This window comes from Scyliorhinus torazame, chromosome 8, assembly GCF_047496885.1.
Source record: "Scyliorhinus torazame isolate Kashiwa2021f chromosome 8, sScyTor2.1, whole genome shotgun sequence".
Taxonomy (NCBI): Eukaryota; Metazoa; Chordata; class Chondrichthyes; order Carcharhiniformes; family Scyliorhinidae; genus Scyliorhinus; species Scyliorhinus torazame.
In genome coordinates this window covers 23,691,362-23,715,264 of record NC_092714.1, presented here as the reverse complement: position 1 = coordinate 23,715,264, position 23,903 = coordinate 23,691,362, and the positions used below count along the sequence as shown (strand labels likewise).

At 49.2% G+C, this 23,903-nt stretch overlaps 1 protein-coding gene across 4 annotated transcripts in view; it reads right to left on the bottom strand.

Annotated features, from left to right (window-relative positions):
- Positions 1-2,538: 2,538 nt before the first annotated feature.
- tmprss3a (transmembrane serine protease 3a) overlaps positions 2,539-23,903 on the bottom strand; it is a 54,993-nt gene continuing 33,628 nt past the window's right edge. Inside the window, exons 8-13 of one of the 4 annotated variants that reach the window (XM_072513155.1) lie at positions 20,628-20,793; positions 16,365-16,534; positions 15,294-15,389; positions 12,132-12,277; positions 8,156-8,308; positions 2,539-2,611 (exon numbers count right to left, since the gene is read on the bottom strand). In XM_072513155.1, coding sequence (XP_072369256.1) covers positions 2,591-2,611; positions 8,156-8,308; positions 12,132-12,277; positions 15,294-15,389; positions 16,365-16,534; positions 20,628-20,793 — 752 coding nt within the window. In that variant the 3' untranslated portion in view covers positions 2,539-2,590. Of the gene's footprint in view, positions 2,612-8,155; positions 8,309-12,131; positions 12,278-13,219; positions 13,456-15,293; positions 15,390-16,364; positions 16,535-20,627; positions 20,794-23,903 lie in introns of those variants that run through there. The other 3 variants (XM_072513156.1, XM_072513157.1, XM_072513158.1) reach the window with 3 other exon arrangements.

The following is a 23,903-nucleotide window of genomic DNA, read 5'->3' as shown; positions in this document are numbered from 1 at the left end:
ACAGGCAACCCTGACCTCTGCAAGAAATCCAGGTACGACCTCTGCAAAGTCATCAGGGATGCCAAGAGACAATATTGGACCAAGCTAAAGTCACAGTCTAACGTCACGGACACTCGTCGGTTGTGGCAAGGCTTAAACAACATACCGGGTTACAAAGCGAAGCCAAGTAGAATCTCCAGCAGCAGCGCACCCCTCCCCGATGAACTCCATCCATTCTGTATTCGGTTCAAGAAGGAAACCATCAAACCGTTGTCAACTGCCCCAGCAACCTCGGACACACCCATACCTACCGTCACAGCTTCCGAAGTCAGATCGACCTTCCTGAAAGTGAACCCTTGGAAAACGACGGATAATGATGGGGTCCCTGGTCATGCACTCAGATCCAGCACGGACTAGCTGGCAGATGTGTTCGCGGACATGTTCAACCACTCCCTGCTCCGTTCCGAGGTCCTCACCAGCTCCATGAAGACCACCAACATACCGGTGCCAAAGAAGAACAAGGCAACGGGTAGCATGGTAGCACAAGTGATTAGCACTGTGGCTTCACAGCACCAGGGTCCCAGGTTCGATTCCCTCTTGGGTCACTGCCTGTGCGGAGTCTGGAAGTTCACCCTGTGTCTGCGTGGGCTTCCTCCGGGTGCTCTGGTTTCCTCTCAAAAATCCTGAAAGAAGCGCTGTTAGGTCATTTGGACATTCTGAATTCTCTCTCCGTGTACCCGGACAGGTGCCAGAATGTGGCTTTTCACAGTAACTTCATTGCAGTGTTAATGTAAACCTACTTGTGACAATAAAGATTATTTTTAAAAATGCCTCAACGATTATTGTCAGGTGGCATTGACATCTATCATAATGAAGTGCTTCGAGAGGTTGTTCATGAAGCACATCAACTCCGCACTCCCAGAATGCCTAGATCCACTGCAATTCGCATACCGCCACAACCGGTCCACAGCAGACGCCATCTCCCTGACCCTACACTCATCCCGAGCGCATCTCAACAACAAGGACTCCTACATCAGACTCCTACATTCATTGACTACAGCTCCGCCTTCAACACCATAATCCCAGCCAAGCTCATAGCAAAGCTCCAAAACCTAGGACTTGGCCCTTCACTCTGCAACTGGATCCTCGACTTCCTGACCCACAGACCATAATCAGTAAGAATAAACAACAACACCTCCTCCACGATAGTCTTCAATGCGAGGGCCCTGCAAGGCAGTGTACTTACCACCTACTATACTCCCTATACACATGACTGCTTGGAAAAATTTGGCTCCAACTCCAGCTACAAGTTTTCTGACGATACAGCCGTAGTGGGTTGGATCTCGAACAATAATGAGTCAGAATACAGGAGGGAGATAGAGAACCCTAGTGGAGTGGTGTAACAACACCAATCTCTCCCTCACTGTCAGCAAAAATAAAGAGCTGGTCATTGACTTCAGGAAGCAAAGTATCATACACACCCCTGTCAGCATCAACGGGGCCGAGGTGGAGATGGTTGACATCTTCAAATTCCTAGGTGTGCACATCACCAACAATCTGTCCTGGTCCACCCACGTCGACATTACCACCAAGAAAGTACAACAGCGCCTATACTTCCTCAGGAAACTAAGGAAATTTGGCATGCCCACATTGATTCTTACTAACTTTTACAGATGCAGCATAGAAAGCATCCTATCAGGCTGCATCACTGCCTGGTATGGTAATTGCTCGGCCCAAGACAGCAAGAAACTTCAGAGAGTCGTGAACACCGCCCAGTCCATGATGAGAACCCATCCATCGACTCTGTCTACACCTCCCGCTGCCTGGGGAAAGCGGGCAGCATAATCAAAGACCCCTCTTAACCGGCATATTCACTCTTCCAACTTCTTCCCTCGGGAATGAGATACGAAAGTCTAAGAACATGCATTAACAGATTCAAAAACAGCTTCTTCCCCGCTGTTCCCAGACTCCTAACCGACCCTCTTATGGACTGATCTGATCTCGTCCCACATCTTCTCTACTGAGTACCTCTGTATGCTTCACCCGATGCCTGTGTCCATGTATTTACATTGTGTAATTATGTTTGCCCTATGTTTTTTTCTCATGTATGGAAAGATCTGTCAGGACTGTACGCTAGGGGCTTTTCACAGTAACTTCATTTGAAGCCTACTTGTGGCAATAAGCGATTTTCATTTCATTTAATTTTCCGAACAATACTTTTCACTGTACCTTGGTACACGTGACAATAAATCAAATCAAATCCAATCCAATTCCTAATAGAATGTTAGTCTCTAAATAAAAAACATCCCCATCCAGCTCTGGATTGACATCCAGGAGGATCCTCGATTTGCGTGAGCCAGTTAAACATTAAAGCTGTTGCGGACGAAATACCCAGTCGGGTGTTCAGATGATGGGGGCTTGTTATTAAAACGAAAATCTCTCCACTCCTACACATTAAACTCCACCGGAGGAGCATGAAGGTGTGCTAAAGTAAAACCCACAGAAAATACTTGAAATACCAATGTGGAACCTCAAAAGACACAATGACGTTTACAATCAGGACAAAACTTAAGCATCAATTTATTAAATTCTTTTATTTCTTTGATTGTCTTCAGCCATCTAATTCTTCTTTCTGTGAAATAAAAATAAATTGAAAGCACAATTAGCCACAACACCTTTGACAACAATCCTTAGAGAGAGAGATAGAGAGAATGAGAGATCGCAGAGCACTACTGGATGGAGAAAGGACCGTGGATCCCAGCAGGGGCTGAAGAGAAAAATCAACAGGTTTGGAGGAAATAAAGGCACGGAGTGAAGGAAAGAATTTCAGGAAGCATTTGGAAACACCAGAATCGGGGTGTTAAGAGGGATTAAGTTGAGGCAGTCACCAGGATACATGTAGAGCCTAACTTCATGACCATTACTGGTGAAACGGAAGGTGCAGCCTTGTATTAGAGAGGCAAAGGGTGTATGTGGACACATTGGGCTCTCATGTGTGTTATTAAACAGAATGGTTCTTGTCTATTTTCTGAGCAGGACAAATAGAACTCTGCTTACACACATGCACTGCAGGGGCGTTTCCAAATCTCGGGCAAACATGTCGACTTGCTGGCAACAATTAAACAAAGAAGGCTACCTTAATGACCAAGGAAACTGGCAGTAGGAAGGAAAAGATTTATTTTACTTTTAACAATAATCTGGCCTCGGCAGCAACTGTCTCACAGTCACCATGCCGATCACTGCTTGGGCTGGCCTTTATGTTCAGTTCTAATGAGCCCCAGTTGGGTGGGCCTCTGCCCCCGACCTGGGGAGCTGGTACTCCACAATCCCCACGGGGAGATCATTAATGGTTTCCCCCTGGGGGTTATGATAGCTAAGAAGGTCGCTGAATCTCCAAGGATAAGCTATACTGGGAGGTAGTCTGTGCCAAAAGAACAGCCCAAAGCTCTGATTCCAGTACAGTCAAAACAGACATGAAAGCGCCCCAACATCACCCATGGCAAGTGGCAAACTTTAGCACGTGACTGATGCCAATGGTGACACCAGTCATGAACAGGGTTCAGCACCATAATGACATATTGGTTTCAGAAGCTCAAAAGCCGACGCCAGCCCTGTAAACAGGGCATCAGAGGAGATCCATCTAGAGCACCGAGAAGGGGCAGCTTCATGAGTGGCTAACTTTGCCACTTCAGAATTGGCTTGTTCAGCCATCCAGTGGAGCACCGCAGATGGTCACATCTGACCAAGTCGAAGTTTGAAGGCTGCATTCTCCTCGGGGCGCGATTCTCCGACCCTCCGCCGGGCCGGAGAATCAGCGGGGGGGCCGCGCGAATCGCGCCCCAATGCCGGGACGCCATTCTCCCGCCCGTAAAAAAACGGACGCGCATGGCGCCAGGCTGCACGGAGAATCACCGGAAACAGCCATTGCGGCGATCCTCCAGTGGCCTGGTTCGCGATCGGGGCCCACCGATCGGCAGGCCGGCCTCTCTGTCGGGGGGCCTCTTTTCTTCTGCGGCGGCTCCTGGATCCCTGCGCCTTTTGGCGTCGGGGCCGGCGCGGGGAAGAAGGCGCTTGTTGGCGCCGGCCCAACTGTGCATGCGTGGACCCTGCTGAGCTGGGTTGACGCCAGGACCGACAGCTGGAGCGCCGCTCCAGCGCCATGCTGGCCCCCCCAGGACCCTAGAATCGGGTCTCGGAACCGCCGTTGCCGCCGGAGTAAAGTACTCCCGTTTTGGCGCCGGTGCCGGCACTCTGGCGCTGGACCAGAGAATCGTGGCCCTCTCCCAGATTGGAGAATGGCAATCATTTTTTTAAGTCTTCCATCTGGGAAGCAATCAATGCAGCTAATCGTCTGTTTGTTGTAAACCTATTCACATGCGAACATATGAATTAGGTCAGGAATAGGCTGCTCAGCCCCTTGAACCTGCTCCATTATTCAATAAACTGATCTGATTATAACCTCAACTCCATGTTCCCGCCTACTCCTGATAATCTTTCACCCCCTTGTCCATCAAGAAACTATTTAATTCTGTCAAAAACATTCAAAGACTCTGCTTCCATCACCTTTTAAGAAAGAGCGTTCCAAAGACTCACAACCCTCTGTGAGAGATTGGGCGGGATTCTCCCGCAACTGGCCGGATGGCCCAAAGCCGGCGGCAAGAGCGGCGTGAACCACTCTGGCGTTGGGCCGACCGGAAGGTGCAGAATCCTCCACACTTCCGGGGGCTAGGCCGGCGCCAACCGGCGGCGAAGGACCAGCGAAAGTTGACGTATGCGCAGGACTGCCGGGGTGGTTCTGCGCATGTACAGGACAGGCCGATGTTTCCTGTGCATGCGCAGGGGGTTTTTCTCCGCGCGGCCATGGCGGAGCCCTACAGAGGCTGGCGCGGAAGGAAATAGTGCCCCCACGGCACAGGCCTGCCCACAGATCGGTGGGCCCCAATCGCGGGCCAGGCCACCCCGGGGCCGGATCCCCCCGCACCCCCCGAGGACTCACCTAGCCGACCTCCAAGCCAGGTCCCGCCGTGATGGACCATGTCCATTTCACGCCGGCGGGACTGGCCAGGAAACGACAGCCGTTCGGCCCATCAGGTCCTGGAGAATTGCCGGTGGTGGCCGCTGCCAACGGCCCCCGACCAGCGCGGCGTAAAACCCGCCGCCGCCCGAAAACCGGCGCCAGAGAATTTGGCAGCCGGCGTTGGGAGCGGCGAAGCGGGATTCACAACGCCCCTGGGGATTCTCCGACCTGGTAGAGGGTCGGAAAATCCCGCCCAAGATTTCTCCTTGCAGAGTCTTAGTGGTTTATAGCATTGGACAGGCCCTTCGGCCCAACTTGTCCATGCCGCCCAGTTTTTGCAACTAAACTAGTCCCAATTACCCACATTTGACCCACATCCCTCTATACCTATCTTAACCATATAACTGTCTAAATACTTTTTAAAAGACAAAATTGTACCCGCCTCTACTACTGCCTCTGGCAGATCATTCCGGACACTCACCACACTCTTGTGTGAAAAAGTTGCCCCTCTGGTCTCTTTTGTATCTCTCCTCTCTCACCTTAAACCTAGACCCTCCATCTTTAGACTCCTCTATCTTTGGGAAAAGATGTTGGCTATCTAGCTCATCTATGCCCCTCATTATTTTATAGACCTCTATACGTTCATCCCAAAGCCTCCTACGCGGCAGGGAAAAAAGTCCCAGCCTATCCAGCCTGGCCTTATAACTCAACCCATCAAGTCCCGGTAGCATCCTCGTAAATTTTTTTTGCACTCTTTCTAGTTTAAGAATATCCTTTCTATAATAGGATGACCAGGATTGTATACAGTATTCCAAGTATGGCCTTACTAATGTCTTTTACAACTTCAACAAGATATCCCAAATCCAGTATTCAGTGTTCTGACCAATGAAACCAAGCATGGCGAATGCCTTCTTCACCACCCTGTTCTCCCGTGACTCCACTTTCAAAGAGCTATGAATCTGTACTAGATCTCTTTGTTCTATAACTCTTTCCTACCCCCAACTGAGTAGGTCCTACCCCGATTCGATCAACTAAAATGCATCACCTCACATTTATCTAAATTAAACTCCAATTGCCATTCATCGGCCCACTGGCCCAATTGATCAAGATCCTGTTGCAATCCCAGATAACCTTCTTCACTGTCCACTATGCGACCAATTTTGGTGTCATCCGCAAATTTACTAACCATGCCTTTTAAATTCTTATCCAAATTATTAATATAAAGAACAAATAACAGTGGGCCCAGCACTGATGCCTGAGGCACACCACTGGTCACAGGCCTCAAGTTTGAAAAACAACCCTCTACAACCACCCTTTGTCTTCTGTCGTCAAGTCAATTTTGTATCCAATTGGCTACCTCACCCTGAATCCTGTGAGATTTAACCTTATGCAACCGCCCATCATGCGGTACCTTGCCAAAGGCCTTGCTAAAGTCCATGTACACAACGCCGACTGCACTGCCCTCATCTACCTTCTTGGTTAACCCGTCAAAAAACTCAATCAAATTTGTGAACTGTGGGCTGGATTCTCTGTTTTTTTGCGACTGTGCTCCAAGCTGGCGAAAAACCGTGGCCTTTCATGCCAGAAGAACTGGTGTGAAATAGCCCCATATTCATAGCCCCGCAGAGACATAGCCGGACCTCCCAAATAGTGACCCCCGACCCTGACCGCCCGCCCCAAAACATCTTTGTCTTAAGTGAGTAACCCCTTATTTTTAAATAATGACCCCACAAGAGGGAAATCCTCTCCATATCCACACTGTCAAAATCCCTCAGGACTTTATATAAATCAATTTACCTTCCTCTAAACTCCAGCAATACAAACCTACCCTGTCCAATCTATCCTCATCGGATGACCCGCCCAGGTATTAGCCTTCTCTGAACTGCTTTTAATGCATTTTCGTCCTTCCTTAAATATGGAGACCAGTATTGCACATAGTACTCCAGATGTGGTCTCGCTAGTGCTCTGTACAACTGAAGTATAACGTTCCTACTTTTGTATTCAATTCCCTTTGCAATAAATGATGACATCCTATTAGCTTTCCCAATTACTTGCTGTACCTGCTTACTAATCTTTTGTGATTCATGGGCCGCTCCGACGCCGGCTGCCGTATTCTCTGGTGCCGGTTTTCGGGCGGGGGTGGGGTTTACGCCGCACCGGTCGGGGATCGTTGGCAGCGGCCCCCCAGCAATTCTCCGGGCCCCCATGGCCGAGCGGCCGTCAGTTTCTGGCCAGTCCCGCCGGCGTGAAATGGTTATGGTCCACCACGGCGGGACCTGGCTTGTAGGCCGGCTAGGTGCGTCCTCGGGGGGGGATCCGGCCCCGTAGGGTCCCCCATGGTGGCCTGGCCCGCTATCGGGGCCCACCAATCTTTGGGCGGGCCTGTGCCGTGGGGGCACTCCTTCCTTCCACATCGGCCTCTGTAGGGCTCCGCCGTGGCCGGTGTGGAGAAGAACCCCCCTGCGCATGCGCAGGAAACACGCCGGCCGGTCTGCCCATGCGCAGGAAACACGCCGGCGGTTCTGCGTATGCGCCAACTCGCGCCAGCACTTCGGCGGCAGTTGTTGCGGTGCCAACCACTCCGGGACTGGCCTAGCCTCCGGAGATTCCACAACTTCCGGTTGGCCCGACGGCGGAGTGGTTTGCACTGTTCTTGGCGTCGGGCCATCCCAACAATTGCGGGAGAATCCCGCCCATGCACTCGGACACCCAGATCCCTCAGCATCTCACAGCTCTGCAATCTCTCACCATTTAGATAATAGCAATTTGTTGCAAACGCTACTTGATTTACATTCCACTGGAAGTAAGAGGCCAGGCTGAAAAATACCCTTTGAAGCCTGTGCTTCAGCAGTGCTTTTTTATGAGACACAAACTAAATGGGGGGAAATATGTATTTTAAACATCGGACTCCTTGCCCAAAAATCTTCAAATGCAGCACTCAAAAACTGTGCAGATCAAGATCAGCTGGTGGCAACCATATCACACCTGCACTGAGCTGTCGCATTGACTACAGATTGAAATTGGTGAGTGTCAAAGATTATTTTGCTTCTGAATTGAGTGAATGGGGAATGAGAGAGGGAGAGGGAAAACGAGGCTGTTATAGAACAAGGCAGGCGCAGCAAACAAAACTTGTGATCGTGGAGTCCAGGTTCCTCCCACCTCCATTTGCTCATGGATCCACTCGAGGTATTCGGTGACCCGAGCGTACACCCCGGGTTTGTTCTGATTCGCACAGCCCGCTCCCCAGCTCGTAATTCCAACTAATTTCCACGTGTTGTCCTCATTGCAAGCAAGGGGGCCTCCGCTGTCGCCCTGTTTATTAGAGCCAAAGAGAAAAATTCAAAGGTAAGGAGAAAATCATGGATAAATTCCCCTCTGAGCACGCGTGTGCAACTCACACGGATGCAAATGCACATGGGGTACACGGAACATAAGGTTTTGGGTTGGAACATCCTGCATCGGGGTCATGTAGAGGTCAAGGCCCGCTCGGTGTCACCCGGCAGTGACATTGCTCGATTTGGCCAATTCGTGGCCAGCCGGCCGTCTCATTGTCCAGGTGGTCCTCAAAGGTGGAGGGCCAGTAGGAGGCCTTCAGTCCAGGTAAGGAAGAGAGAGAGTCCCTCGACCTTGTGATGCTCCACCCTGTGGCAAATTCCAAAGTTTTTAATCAAAAAACTGGCCACGGTTGCTGGACCACGATTGTGGAGGAAACCCCTGCACAGGGCAGCCTGCGGCTGTGACCAGTCAGGTAGGGAGAGTCTGAAAGCCTCCCAGGAGTGCTGCCCCCTTCAGTTCTCCACTGGGAGACCACCTCCAGGCAGCTGGCCTATTCCCTGCATGCTTCATGGAGACCGCACAGGCTGACTCGAATATTCCATTCGGCCATTGACAATAACCGTTAATAGACCTTCAATTACCCTGAATTTGGGAGCTGTCACTTACTGGTGGATAGCCCTTTGAAGCCCTAGCCTGCCTCCAAGAAAATGGCTCCGGAACAGAATGGAGCTGGCAAATAGACATGCCGGACAACAGCAAGTATTTTTAGACTTTCCCACCTCCGTATTCAACCCTGTATGGGGCAAAATTCGGCTCAGGATCTCAACAAACGGAAACACACAGGTAGATATACACAGATACTTGTACATAACCCATCGAAACATAGAATTTACAGTGCAGGAGGAGGCCTTTCGGCCCATCGAGTCTGCACCAGCCCGTGGAAAGAGCACCCTACTCAAGCCCACACCTCCACCCTATCCCCATAACCCTGTTCCCCCACCAAACTGTTTTGGACACTAAGGGCACTTTAGAATGGCCAATCCACCTAACCTGCACATCTTTGGACTGTGGGAGGAAACCGGAGCACCCGGAGGAAACCCACGCTGACACGGGGAGAACGTGCAGACCCCGCACAGATAGTGACCCAAACCGGGAATCGAACCTGGGACCCTGGAGCTGTGAAGCAACACTGCTAACCACTGTGCTACTGTGTGGCCGACAAACATGTGTAACTTTGGGAAGCAGAACTGGGACACATCCAATCTTCTGCGATACCAGGGCCATGTTGACTAATGGGATGGAGCCAGAAGCAAGGGGAATTGGAACTTTATTGTTAACCTACCAACACTGAAATGCAAGCAATGTAATTGGCCCAGATCTTCCGCTCTCTGGGTGGCCCTACCCTGGGAAGATGTGTTGAGGAGTGACCCTTGAGAATTGCTTGAGAAGTTTCAACCTTCGGTGGAAATTTCTCTCTTTCTGGAACCATCCGAAACCCTGAGTTGAAGTCGGAGCGTTCAAATGGTTCTGACATATTGAGCAGAATATTAACCCGTGAAAAGTTAAAAGGATCAAAGCTACTTCTAACTCCTATGTAACTACAATACAAAACTCTCCCCCCCTCCAACTCACCACCAGACCCCCCCCCCCAATGATTCCACCCCCCCACCGACTACCCCCACGACAACATCCCCGCCCACTGGCGACCCTGGACACCCCTACTACACCCTGATTACCTCCCCACCCCCAATTCCACCTGCCCACTCGACACTGCTCTGACCACCTGACCCTCCTCCAACCAGCTGAACCCCCTTGACCACCCAATGCCGGACCAGCTGACCCACTCCCGACCACCCGATAACTCCCAACCACCTGAATCCGATGAGGATTCAACCCGATATTTCAATTATTCTGCAAGATCAGAGAAGCTGTGATATTCCTCCTTGCAACAGAGATGGCAAAGGGGAGATTTAACAAAGGTGTTCAAATTATGAAGGATTTTGATTGTGTAGATTGGGAGAAACTGGTTTCACTGGCAGGAGGGTCAGTAAACAGAGGTTAAGATAATTGGCGAACAAGCTAGATGAGGAGAATTGTTTTATGACACGAGTCGTTATGGTCTGGAAGGTACTGACTGGAAATGGTGGTGGAAGAAAATTCAATCATAATATTCAACAAATTAATTGGATATATGCTTGAAACATTTCAAAAAATGGCAAGCGTTTTGGAGGAAGGGCACAGGAGGGAGTTCTATTGAATAGCTCTTTGAATGAACCAGCATAGGCCTGTTGACCTGAATGGCCTCCTGCATCATCAGCGTATCCAATTCTATGAACCCAATTCTCCTGTGCATGGCTCTACAATGTGATGGAGAGATAATTAGAGCTTCTATCATCACTATTCATAGCTCCAGACTACAACATGTACATAAAGGTGCATGTTGTCCATCAATATTGTATCATAGAAACTCGGACTCCTTGGAGAGCCAGTTGGTTAAATAGTCAATATGGATCAGCTTGGTGCGAACCGCGCTCTAAGGGATGTTCCCATGAATGCACACCGAGACAAACATCAGCAGATCAACTCGGTGTAAGGTGCTCTTTGTTTGACTAAAACTTTGTAGAATTTATAGAATTTACAGTGCAGAATCGGCCCATCGAGTCTGCACCAGCCCTTGTAAAGAGCACCCAACTTAAGCCCAACCTCCACCCTATCCCCGTAACCCCACCTAACCCTTTTGGACACTAAGGGTAATTTAGCATGGCCAATCCACCTAACCTGCACGCCTTTGGACTGTGGGAGGAAACTAGAGCACCCGGAGGAAATCCTTGCAGATACGGGGAGAACGTGTAGACTCCGCACAGGCAGTGACCCAAGCCAGGAATCAAACCTGATGCTGTGAAGCAGCAGTGCTAACCACTGTGCTACCATGCCGCCAACCTTAATCGGCCTTCAAATGCACAGTGTTGTCCCCGAGCGAGTGTTGCACACTGGCACAGGGGGCCAGCACGGCGCTGGAGCGATTCACGCCGCTTCAGCTACAGCATGAATTGGGCGCCGCGGGATCCGCGCATGCACAGTGGTTTCCTTCAATGCGCCGGCCCCGACACAACATGGCACAGGACTACAGGGGCCGGCGCAGAAGAAAGGAGGCCGCCAGCCAGAGAGGCCGGTCCGCCAATCGGTGGGCCTTGATCGCGGGCCATGCCACATTGGAGGCCCTCCCCGCACCTGGGGTCGGACCCCCCATTCCCCCCCACAGGCTGCCCCCTGACCCTTCCACGCCGAGTTCCCGCCGGCTGAGAGCAGGTATGGACGGCGCCGGCGTGACTCACCATTTTCACAACGGCCGCTCGGCCCATCCCAAGCCGAGAATCGGCAGGCCGGCCGCGTCGAGTGGCCTCCGACCGGCGCCGCGCCAACCACGGCAAACATGCCAGCGTCAATGCCGGGAGCGGAGAATCGTGTGCCGGCGTCGGGGCGGCATGGCGTGATTCGCGCCGGTTGCAGCGATTCTCTGGCCCGGCCCCGGGCTGAGAGAATCCCGCCCTAAATCTGGTGCTTGATCCCTATTCTGACTCGGACCTGCCTCCTTGCCCAAACTAGGGTGGAGCGCGTGGAGCTGTGGGTCAGAACTGTTTTGGATAGAGAACTGGAGAAGAGGTATGTTCACGGCTCTGAGAAAATTTGGAGCCATTGAAAGGCATGGAAATGAATATTTACTGAAATAGGCAGTAACTGACACTTTTACAAGCAACACAAAATACCAAAGTTACTCATAATTGGGAGGAACCTTGATGGTGAGAAGTCCTCCTGAGTGACCAGTTACCCAGACTTGTGGTGCATTTTGGGACCGTACCTGACAGGAATCGACACCTCCCTGAAGATACCCAGCGCAAATCATTCTGGAGCTTATGCTCTTGTAGTAGACTTCAGGTCGACTGCACACATGGTTGGATATTAGGGGAACCTGGGCCGCCCTCAGGTTAAAAGAAATTTCATCTGCTGGATTACAAATGCAAATCATTTAGCATATTTCTTGCAAAGGAACGGGACACTCAAAAAAAAGCCTTGGCCCAGGTCTAGCTGGCAAAGTAACGGCAAGTTTAAGGGCAGCTGATGCTATCATTATTTAGTCATCCAGCAGTTCATGGTAAGGAACCCTGCGACTTAGAGAGTGCCGGAAAGCTGCTCGACCATTTGCAACAATCCACCTCTCACCTCACAAAAAACGGCAATTTGCACTGACCCTCCCGATGAGTTTCATAAAGTGACTACAGCAATGCATTAATCGACCATTAAACCCGTCCATTAACCGGGTGCTCCGATTTCCTCCCACAAGTCCCGAAAGATGTGCTTGTTAGGCAAATTGGACATTCTGAATTCTCCCTCCCAAACAGGCACTCGGAGTGTGGCGACTAGGAAATTTTCACAGTAACTACATTGCAGTCTTAATGTAAGCCTCTTTGTGTCACTAATAAAGATTATTATTATTAAAAGATTATTATTAACCTTCGCAGAAAGTTAGGCCTAGAACTTAACAGTGTAAGTAGGTTTCTGAGCAGAGGGTCTATGTCACTCGAACTCTCTGCCTCTGGAAGGGAACAACTTAAATCATGAAGCTTCATTCCTGCAGGTAGTAAGTTGTTAATTTGAATCAAAATTTTACATTTTCTTCTTTCTTTTTCTTTCAGTATCTCTTTTCTCTCTCTCAATTCACTCCTTCCCTCTCTTTCTCTCCATCTGATTTGACTCCAACTCACTCTATTTCCCTCACTATTGTTCTTAAATCGCACTAAGATCTATCGGTCCCATTGTTGACTAAGGTCCCAGATGCCCATTTCCTCCGCTGTCATCTCGCACCTCCAGGAACTTGCAAGTCGAATAAGGTTTCATATTGTAGGACGAGGAAAGAATTCGAAATAACAGGGCCACACTGCAAGATGCATTGTTCCAGCAACATTTGGGCTGTTGCCTTTAATTTACAAAGGGATGTACAGGATTGGAAAAGCTCATTACAGTCAATTGAGTTGGTCCAAGAGTTCATAAAGTATCCATGCTTGTCCTCCCCAAGAAGTCAATCCAGCTCGTTTTGAATACCCACGCATTGACTACCATCTTTATGAAGCTGCCAAATATGAACTGTTTATTGACCTTCCTCACTTGAGCTTGAGTCCATGCCCCTAGTGACAGAGTTGATAATAATGTTAAATGATTTATTAGTGCTTTATTCAACACCAGTTGGAAACCAATTATATTTTCTTCCCTCCTAATCTCGCCTCTTCCCCTCGCCTCCTCTCCCGTAGGCAATGGACGGTACAGTTTGACTTTGAGAGTGAAGTGGCCTGCAAAACATTTCTTCTCATTGACACAGAACCCATTCTGCAAGGTGAAAATTATTCCTGTTGACTCCTTGCTGTGCTTAAGAGCTCCATGGGTGATAGTCTCTCATTCGGTTGAGCACAGTATTTTTTGTGAACTTGCAAGGCAAGTATTGTTGGATACACCATCACACAGCGGATAGTGTCATAGTCAAACTTCATGTTTGCAACACGGATTTGGATCAGAAAAGGCAACCCTGGTTCATTTTTTCCTGTCAATTATTAAGACTGTGCAAGATTAGTTTTCTTCAAAGATTTTTTCAAGCCCATTTTTTTTAAGCCGTGCTTCCTAAAGTGCCCATAGATGAAGTTACTGTAGGTATTACACTCATGCTTGTAAAAAGTGCTTGGCAGTCCTGTGTGCAGAGATGGACAAAGAATGATGAAACAGGGGAAGACTGCCTGACTGAAGAAATGGGAACAAAACAGAACATAGGCGATTGCTTAATTGGACAAAGGTTAAAAATGTGTTTTTCTGCTTTTCGCTCAATGGACAAAATAAGCCCAGCTGCAAAATCCCTGGGGTGGAGAAGATAAGAACTGAGACTGTTTACCCTCAAGACGGTCCTGCAGACAAGGGAGTGTATGTGCTGAAGTTGTTTTTTTGGGGGCTCAAGGTTGAACTTTCATGAACTCGAACAGGGATGGGTGCCACTGCCGCCTGACGACCCGGAGGGGTCACGGACATCGGCGTGAGTGACCGGCTGCACTCTCTAAGCATCAGGAGCTCGTGAGTGTCAGGAAGTAGTGACCTGGTCAGCCACCAAAGATGCCGAGGGGATTCGCTCAGCGGACTGAGCACCCTCAGACGGGAAGGCCGATTGCCATTTTGTGAGTATATTTGTAGGGACTTGTAATGCGCAATAAAGAAGTTTGATTGAATTATTCTACGCAGTCACATGACCAGGGCCAGGGGCAGTTTAGCTCAGTGGGCTTGACAGCAGGTTTGTGATGCAGAGTAAGGCCCACAGCGTGGGTTCAATTCCTGTACGGGCTGGGGTTATTCATGAAGGACCCACCTTCTCCACCTTGCCTGAGGTGTGGTGATCCTCAGGTTAAATCACCACCAGTCAGCTCTCCCCCTCTAAGGGGAAAGCAGCCCATGGCCATCTGGGGCTACGGCGACTTGATTTTTGCTTTTATACAGAGTAAGACTGGAAGTCAGGCTGAGTAGAGCCTCAGCTATGGGAAGGACTTTACAACTGACATATTACATTTGGTGTCACAAGGCATTTACATAGTCCACTGCCCTGTGATAATGCATGTTTGCGCATGAATGCATGGTGACACTGTACTAGTCCCCAGTAGGATGTTACCCATTTACTCCTCTCAAACTTACTCCGCTGCTCTTTCGAAGGTATTGAGCTTTGCTGTGGGGTACTCAGTGGACAGAGCAGCCCGCCAGCCCACTCACTAAAGTGGCCATGCTTTGCATGTAAGTCTCAGCAGGCTGTTTGAACACGAGGGGCAGATTTTATCCAAAGCTGCCACTATGCCCATTCCTCGGCAGGAATCAACCCTTGGTGAGGACCAGGGACCCTGGCTGACCTTTTCGCCTCCTTGACCCAGGAAGATGGAACCCAAGTGGTGTCACTTCGACTGCCTGAGATGATGTCCTCATTTCTATAAACTCCATTTACCTCCTCCGTCGGTCAGACCCCATCCTGAAATCCAGCAGCTTTTACCTTCCCCAAACTCCTGCCCTGAATTGGGGAGGCAGATAGGCTGAATCCAATCTGTGTGGAAAACAAAATCCGCAAGTCATTCCCTGGAAGCACTTTTCAAAACTAGAATCTCAAGACAGAATCCTAAAAAAGCACAGGTCAATAAAACAACAGTGGGGGGGGCGATTCTCCAAAATGGAGCCCACGTGTTCGCGCCGTCGCGTTTCACGATGGAGCAAAACGGGCATGGGGACGACCGATTCGGGCCCCCACAGGGGACCAGCACGGCGCTGGAGTGGTTCATGCACGGGGGATTTCTTCCGCGCGCCGGCCCCGCGTCGGTGTTCAGGGGCCGGCCGCGCAAGAAAGTATGCCCGGGGGGAGAGAGAGAGACCGGCCCGCCGATCGGTGGGCCCCGCGGCCGCTCGGCCCATCCGGGCTGGAGAATCGGTAGGTGCCTGGAGGAGACTTTTTTTTTGTTCCCTGCAGTACACAGTCTTATTCCAAATAAAGCTCTTTCTACACTGACCACAGCTTAACGTCATCCTTGGCAAAAAAAAAGTCAGTGAATTGCACTTGGGTTAAATTTCCATATCCCAAATCAGCAATCTTCCTAATCCCTGACCAAGCCTGGATTTAGCAGAGTCAATTTTGAAGACATTTTAAACTCAGCAGAGAACTATGGTATTGTGAAATGCCGATGTGAAACATTAGTCTTTTGTGTTAGCAGACTGGGTATTGTGTCAGCATTTTAATACCAGTTAGTGTACAATTCTGTATTGTTTTTGTTCTGTGGATTTAGGTTAAGGAGGAATTGTATTCAGAGTATGGCAAGATTCATTTTCAGATAGCAATGTGATGGTTTAATGAAGAGACGAGACTTTTACCCAATCCTTTTGTGTTAAACCTTCACCCAAATCACGAGTGAGAGTGTAGCTTGCTGACGCGCCCCACTAAAGAACTGCTTTGCATTTACCTTTCAGAACGTGTCCATAAACCAAAGTTAAGGCTCTTTCTGTGAGCTTAGGGAATGGGAGACAAAGTTACCATTAAACGTCAATGGTCCCTCCAGTTTTATGAGTGCGATGTCGTAATCATAGCTCCGCTCCTTGTATTTCCTGTGGTGTATGATCTTCTCCACAACGTAGGATGAACTTTCAGTCAGAGGTTGCTTTACAATTCCAACATAAACTTTCCACGAGGTGATAAATAAAAACCTGAGACCAGAAAGGATAGTACTGAGTTAGACCAGGCTCACCCCGTGATCATCTCTACCCTCACCCCCTTCCCAGGTGAGAAAACAGGTTTACCACAAGTGCGGGAGTCAAAATCCCGATGTGAGACATGGGTTGGACTTTTTCGGCTGTAGGGGTTCTCTGTTCCCACTGGCAGCGCATCCTGCACACGGACATCCTGGTGCCGTGGGGGTGACCTTCAATGGGAAATCCTATTGCAGTTGAGAATCCAGACGCCAGCAAATGGCGCGTCTCCAAGAAACAGCTGGACTGGGGGGCCGGAAAATCCAGCCAATGGTTTTTAGTGTTTAAATTCTGTCTTTTCCGATGCTGATCCAGATACATTTCTTTTTTTAATTCATAGGATGTGAGCGTCGCTGGTTGGGCATTTGTTGCCCATCCCTAATTGTCTTTGAACTGAGTGACTTGCTGGGCCTTATCAGAGGGGCAGTTAAGAGACAATCACATTGCTGTGGGTCTGGAGCCACCTGTAGGCCACAGCAGGTAAGGACGGCAGATTTGCTTCCCTGAAGGACATTGGTGAACCAGATGGGCTTTTACGACAATCGACAATGGTCATCATTAGACTTTTAATTGCAGATTTCTTTCATTGAGTTCAAATGTCACCATCTGCTGGAGCATTACCTTTGATCTCTGCATTACTAGTCCAGTGACAATACCGCTATGCCATTGCGTCCCCTCATGCTATCTGTCCTCCATTATCATGGCCAAAACAATTGCGGCTCTGTGTTGCTAATTTAAGGATGGTTGCGTAGTGTTCACAAAGACCTCAAATAGCTTTCAAATTGAACAAAGCTGTACATTTATTAACACTACTTAATCGGATTTGACACTTATTCCTCAATAATAAACATATAATCGACACTCATCTACTACTAATCTCTACACTATCACAATAACTATGATCTGCTCTCACTCACACTATCTTTCCTTCAGTCTGTCCTCACCTCTCACCCCAAGGCTTAGCATCGATACCTGACAAAGCTGCACATAAAGCTCCCTCTAGTGGTTGACTTAGACATTACATTAACCCTTACAGTTCCTTACATTTATGATAATGTCACACCGGCATGAGCTCAGACTTATTTTGGCCAGGTTCCCACTGTTCACCCTCTGGAAACATGCGCTCATTCCAATACTCTGTACCATGTCCCATTCACCCATCACCCCTGTGGCTTACTGACATATGTTGGCTCCCAATCTGGTAAGGCCTCGATTTTTAACTTCTCATCCTTGTGTTCTGACCTCCGCCGGGCCTCACTCCTCCCAATGTCTGTGACTCACACCAGCCCTGCAATCACCCGAGATCTCGGTGCTCACCCCATTCTGACCTCCTGGCATCCCCGATTTCCCTGGTTCCAGCATTGGTGTCTTCAGCTGCCCAAACCCTGAGTTCTGGCATACCCTCCTTAAATCCACCCCCCCCCCCCCCCGCCCCCCCACCCTCTCTCTCTCTCTGTTTCTCTCTCTTCAAATTCAAGATGTTTGTTAAAGCCTCTTTCAACAAATTTCTGATCACCTGTCCTGATATTTCTTTATACAGCTCGGAGTCGGTTTTATTTTGGATAATTCTCTCGTCCAGCGCGCCGTCGGATGTTTTGCTACACTAAAAGCACGACATGAATACAAGTGATAGAAAATGATTGATCTCTGCAGGCTATTCCACCAAGGCCATTCCAGACCCGCCTGATAAACATCCACTTTCCAGCAAAGGTCACCGTGGGTTGAGATCAGAGCTGGAATTTAATGTGGGTGATGGGAATTTCAATCAGGCACTTACCTGGGCAGCGTCGAGCTCCCCATCTGATTAAGCCCCCAGTGGAATGAAAATCCCATCCCCAAGAGTGCTGGCAAATTAGAGGCTGATGTGGTGCATTTTGATAAAGTCCCACACAAGAGGGTAATGTGCAGAATTAAAGCACATGGATTGGGGGTAATATATTCTCATACAATCCCTACAGTGCAGAAGGAGGCCATTCAAACCATCAGGTCTGCACTAACCCTCTGAAAGAGCATCCTACCCAGGCCCACATCCCTGCCCCAAACCCGGTGGCGACTAAGGGGCAACTTATCATGGTCAATCTACCTAATCTGCACATCTTTGGACTGTGGGAGGAAACCGGAGCACCCGGAGGAAACCCACGCAGACACCGGGGAGAACGTACAAACTCCGCACAGACAGCCACCATGCCGCCCTGTTGGCACGTTTGAGAATTGGTTAGCAGACAGGAAACAGAGAGTAGGAATAAATAGGTCTTTGTTTAAGTGGCAGGTGGTGACTAGTGGGGTCCCACATTGATCAGTGCTCATCCCCAGCTAGTCACAATATACATCCATGATTTGGATGAGGGTAACAAAAGTAATATTTCCAAGTTTACTGATGACCCGAAGCATGGTGGGAAGGTGAGTGGCGAGGGGGATGTTAAGAAGCTTCAAGGTGATTTAGGCAAGTTGAGTTGGTGGGCAATTATGTGGCAGAAGCAGTTTAATGTGGATAAATGTGAAGATATTCATTTTGGACTGAGAAACCGAATGGCTGAGTATTATCGAAATGGTGATAGACTGGGAAATGATGGCGTACAGAGGGACTTGGGTATCCTGCTGCACCAGTCACTGAAAGCAGGCAGTTAGGAAGACAAATGACATGTTGGCCTTCATTGCCAGAGGACTTGTAGATACAGGTGCAAGGATGTCTTACTGAAGCTGTACAGGGCCTTGGTGAGACCACACCTGGGGTATTGTGTGATGTTTTGGTCTCCTGATCTAAGAAAGGATATACTTGCCAAAGAGGGAGTGCAGCAAAGGTTCACCAGACTGATTCCTGGGACAGCAGTATTGTCAAATGAGGGGAGATTGGGTAGACGGGGCCTGTATCCACCTGAGTTTAGAAGAATGAGAGGGGATCTAATTGAAACGTACATACTTGTGCCAGGGCTGGACAGACTGGCTGTGGGGGGCCTAGAACAAGGGGTCACATTCTCACGATATGAAGTAGGCCAGGGGATCGAGATGAGGAGAATTTTTTTCACTCAGCGCCTGGTGAACGTGAGGAATTCTTGACCACAGAAAGCTGTGGAGACCAAATCACTGAATATATTTAAGAAGGAAATAGATAGATTGCTAGACACTGCAAGTGTCAAGGGGTATGGGCAGAGAATGGGAGAGTCCGGCTTGGTGATAGAGGATCAGTCGTGATCATGTCGAATGGCGTAGCAGGCTCGAAGGGCCGAATGTCCTACTCTTGCTCCTATTTTCTACGTTTCCATGTTCCATTACTGGCAGCGTCACCCAGAACAGCCTCCCCGAACAGGCGCCGGAATGTGGCGACTCGGGGCTTTTCACAGTAACTTCATTGAAGCCTACTTGTGACAATAAGCGATTTTCATTTTCATTTTCAACAGTGACCACTGCCAGTATTACACCCAGGCCTGCAGGAAGAATCGGCTACGGACCTGGGATAGAGGTGAGTGTGGGCAGGATTGGAGTCGGGGAATGGGGTTGTCACCTGTGAGGGGTGGGGTGGAGTGGGATAGGCATTCGGAAGGTTGGAGGGTTTGTGGAGGGTGGGTGACTTGCTGTGGGACCCCCATACCCTGATAGCAGACATCTCAATTGGCCACAGAATGCCCATGAACAAAGGGACCCTCCAGTACGACGCTGGTTGCTGTGCGGCCTCGCCAGATAGCGAGTCCTCTGCTAGTTGAATATCAGCAGCAGTGCAATGAGGCCCTTAAGTGATCATTTTGTGGCCACCTTAGGACCTCAATTTGCCTCCAGGTGAGGAGGCGGCCGGCCCTGGACTTGACACCCATTAGCCCCAGCTGATCTCACAGCCCCACCCCCGCAACTATCTTCAAACTCACTGGGATGGGGATGAAGGGGGTATTAAATAGCTGGCTTATAATGCAGAACAAAACCAGCCTCCCCGAACAGGTGCTGGAAAGTGGCGACTAGGGGCTTTCCACAGGAACTTCATTGAAGCCGACTTGTGACAATGAGCGATTATTATTATATTATTCTTAAATTCTGCCCCAGAATGGGAAATGTGACTTACTTAACAACACAGTGAGCAGCGGTGGCTATCCACTGTGACGCGATGATGGATCCTCCACATAGGTGATGTCCATTGACGTGAAGACTTGCCTGCCATGGCCACTGACCAAACACTGAGATATTCCCACCAACAATTCGAGGCGAGTAGCTGGGCCTGGAACCGCACTCTGCAACAAGAGAAGAAACACAAACATCACGGCAAACTACGCACTATAGAGGTTTTGTCCTTACCTTCCCCCCTCCCTTCGTCCGGGAGCCATTGATGGCACCAAAGGAGGACATTCAGCCCATCTGGTTCAAGTCAGAATAATCCAGTTGGTCCTATTCCTTTGCTCTATTCCCTAATTCCTTCATATTTATTTTCTTTAAGTGTCTACCTTTCATTGTCTCTGTAAGCAGCGAATTCCAGCTTGCTACCACTCTGCAAAAAGGTTATTTTCCACACCACCACCACCCTTAGGTGCAGACTCGTTGGGCCGAATGGCCTCCTTCTGCACTGTATGTATGTTCTATGTTCCCCGCTGCCAACCACTCCCCCCCCCTCCCCACCACCACCACCCCCACCCCCACCACCCACTCGCCACCACCTAATGGTAACAGCTTTTCATTGTCTACCTCTATCAAATTTCCCCTCAATCGCCTTTGCTCCAAGGAGAACAAGCCCAGGTTCTCCAGCCCAACCTTGTCACGAAAATACCTCACCCCTGCAATAGTCCTGGTACATCTCCTCTGCACCCTCTCAAGGACCCCCATGTTTTCCTGAACTCTGGTGCCCAGAACTGGGCACAGTAGGCTCACTGTGGCCGAACCTGAGGTTTATACTCAAATACTGTATTGGCGAAGCCCAAGACCACGTAACATTGCGAAATGCTATCTCAACATGGCCTGCCTTCTTCATAGATTGCTATATATGCATCCCCGGGTCCCTGCACGCTCTACAGAACTGTGTCTTTAAGTCTATATTGTCTTCCCCATTTCCTATCCCTCTGTCCTTTCTTCTCCCTCCTCCTCCCTGTACCTCTCTAACTTCATCTCCTTCACTCACACTCCCTCCTCCTGTAATAAAACTTTCTTTCCCTCAAGCCTCCCTCCTTCACTCACTCCTTTCGCCCTCTAATCAATACTTCCCTCACCTCTCTCTCTCACACAGCTTCTTCAAAGCTCATTAGAACTCTTTCCTTCCCCAGTTACACACACTTCCTACCCACACATTCCTCCCTCACTCACTCCCTCTCCCTCATTCATCCTTGGATACTCTCTTTCCCCCCCCCCCTCACTTTCACATCCATATTTTCATCCTCACTCCTGATATTCACTCCTGTTCCTTCTCCCAACTCGTCCCTCTCTTCTCTATTTTTAATTGCTGCTTGCCCGATTCTGTGGCCATTCAAAAGTCGCACCAGGCCATCGTCATACAGCATGCAGCTTGCTGAATTTTTCAACCTGCTACTTTGCCTGTTTTCCAAGGAAAATGCTGATAGAAATCATCATAGCAAATGTTCAGATCGGCGAGCTTCAACACTTCATTCTCCTCTCCAGCAGGTGGCGCTGTTGTACCACTAAATGACATTGGTCTCAGCAGTGCCACTTGAAGTCAATGGGAGGTACTGCACAGCAACAGCCTCCTTTATTGAATTTATCAGAGTGCTGGATTTATGTTTCATGAACTTGTGCGGGGTCTGCACGTTCTTCCCGTGTCTGCGTGGGTTTCCCCCGGGTGCTCCGGTTTCCTCCCACAAGTCCCGAAAGACGTGCTTGTTAGGTGTTAGGTGAATTGGACATTCTGAATTCTCCCTCTGTGTACCCGAGCAGGCGCTGGAATGTGGCGACTAGGGGCTTTTGTAATGTATGCCTACGTGTGACAATAAAGGTTATTATTATGATAAAGAAATCTCTGTGTTGGCTCGAAGGTGAAACTGTGCTGGGTGATGTTTTCTCTTAACGCATTTGCATCAAATTGCTATTTCAACAGAAAATAATCAAAAGCATCTCACAGTAGTTTCTCTGAAAACAATGTGGCACCAAATGAGCTGATCTCATCTGTTTTAATATCATTGTTCCTTCTTCTAGCTCCCTCATTGCCAATCCCTCCTGTTTTGCCTCGTCTTTGAGGCTTGACTCCAGACATTCCTACAATTGCAGGTCGGAGTTTAGAGGTCAGGAATTTGTTGGCGATTGATTGAGTTCCACTCTCCAAATTCCTGTGCCTTCTTGGTCCGTCAGTGACCCTCCTACCAATTTTGCCTCGCTCTGTATTAATTTCAATGTTTCATTAAAATGCAGCATCGACTGAGAAAGGAGTAGGTTTACAGTACAGTATTCAGTTTGGCCTCCTTTATGCATACTACTACCCTACTCAGATAATCATAGAATCCTTACAGTGCACAAAGAGACCATTCAGCCCAATGAGTCTCACCGGCCCTACGAAAGAGCGCCCTACCCAAGCCCAATCTCCTGCCCTATCCCTGTGACCCCACCCAACCTTTGGACACTAAGGGGAAATTTAACGCGGCCAATCCACCTAACCCGCAAATCTTTGGACAGTGGGAGGAAACTGGAGGACTCGGAAGAAACCCGCGCAGACACGGGGAGAACGTGCAGACTCCATACAGACAGTCACCTGAGGCTGGAATTGAAGCCGGGACCCTGGAGCTCTGAGGCAGCAGTGCTAACCACTGTGCCACCATGTCACACTGCACACCACTACTTTACGACTTCCATAGTCCCGTGTGGGTGATACTTGTTCCAGTCCCACATTAACCCTTCCAGTCCGGAACACCCTCATATGACAGTGACTGCCTTAAACCAAAGAGTAAATGCTGGAAAATCTCAGCAGGTCGGGCAGCATCTGTAGGGAGAGAAAAGAGTTAACGTTTCGAGTCCAGATGACCGTTGTCAAAGCTTTTGCCAGACCTGCTGAGATTTTCCAGCATTTTCTCTTTGGTTTCAGATTCCAGCATCCGCGGTAATTTGCTTTTATCCAGTGACTGCCTTAAACTAGGTAAACACTGGAAATTCAACTCCAAACAGAGGAACAGCTACTTCCCTGTCTGCCCCCACTTCCCCCAGTAAACCTCTCCATTTCTCTCTTTCCCTCTCTCTCCCTCCTTAAAGACCTTCATTATAAATATATAACAACAATCTTTATTGTCACAAGTAGGCTTACATTGCAGTGAAGTTACTGTGAAAAGCCCCTAGTCGCCACATTCCGCCGCCTGTTCGGGTACAGAGAGGGAGAATTCAGAATGTCTAAACTATCTAACGGCACGTCCTTTGG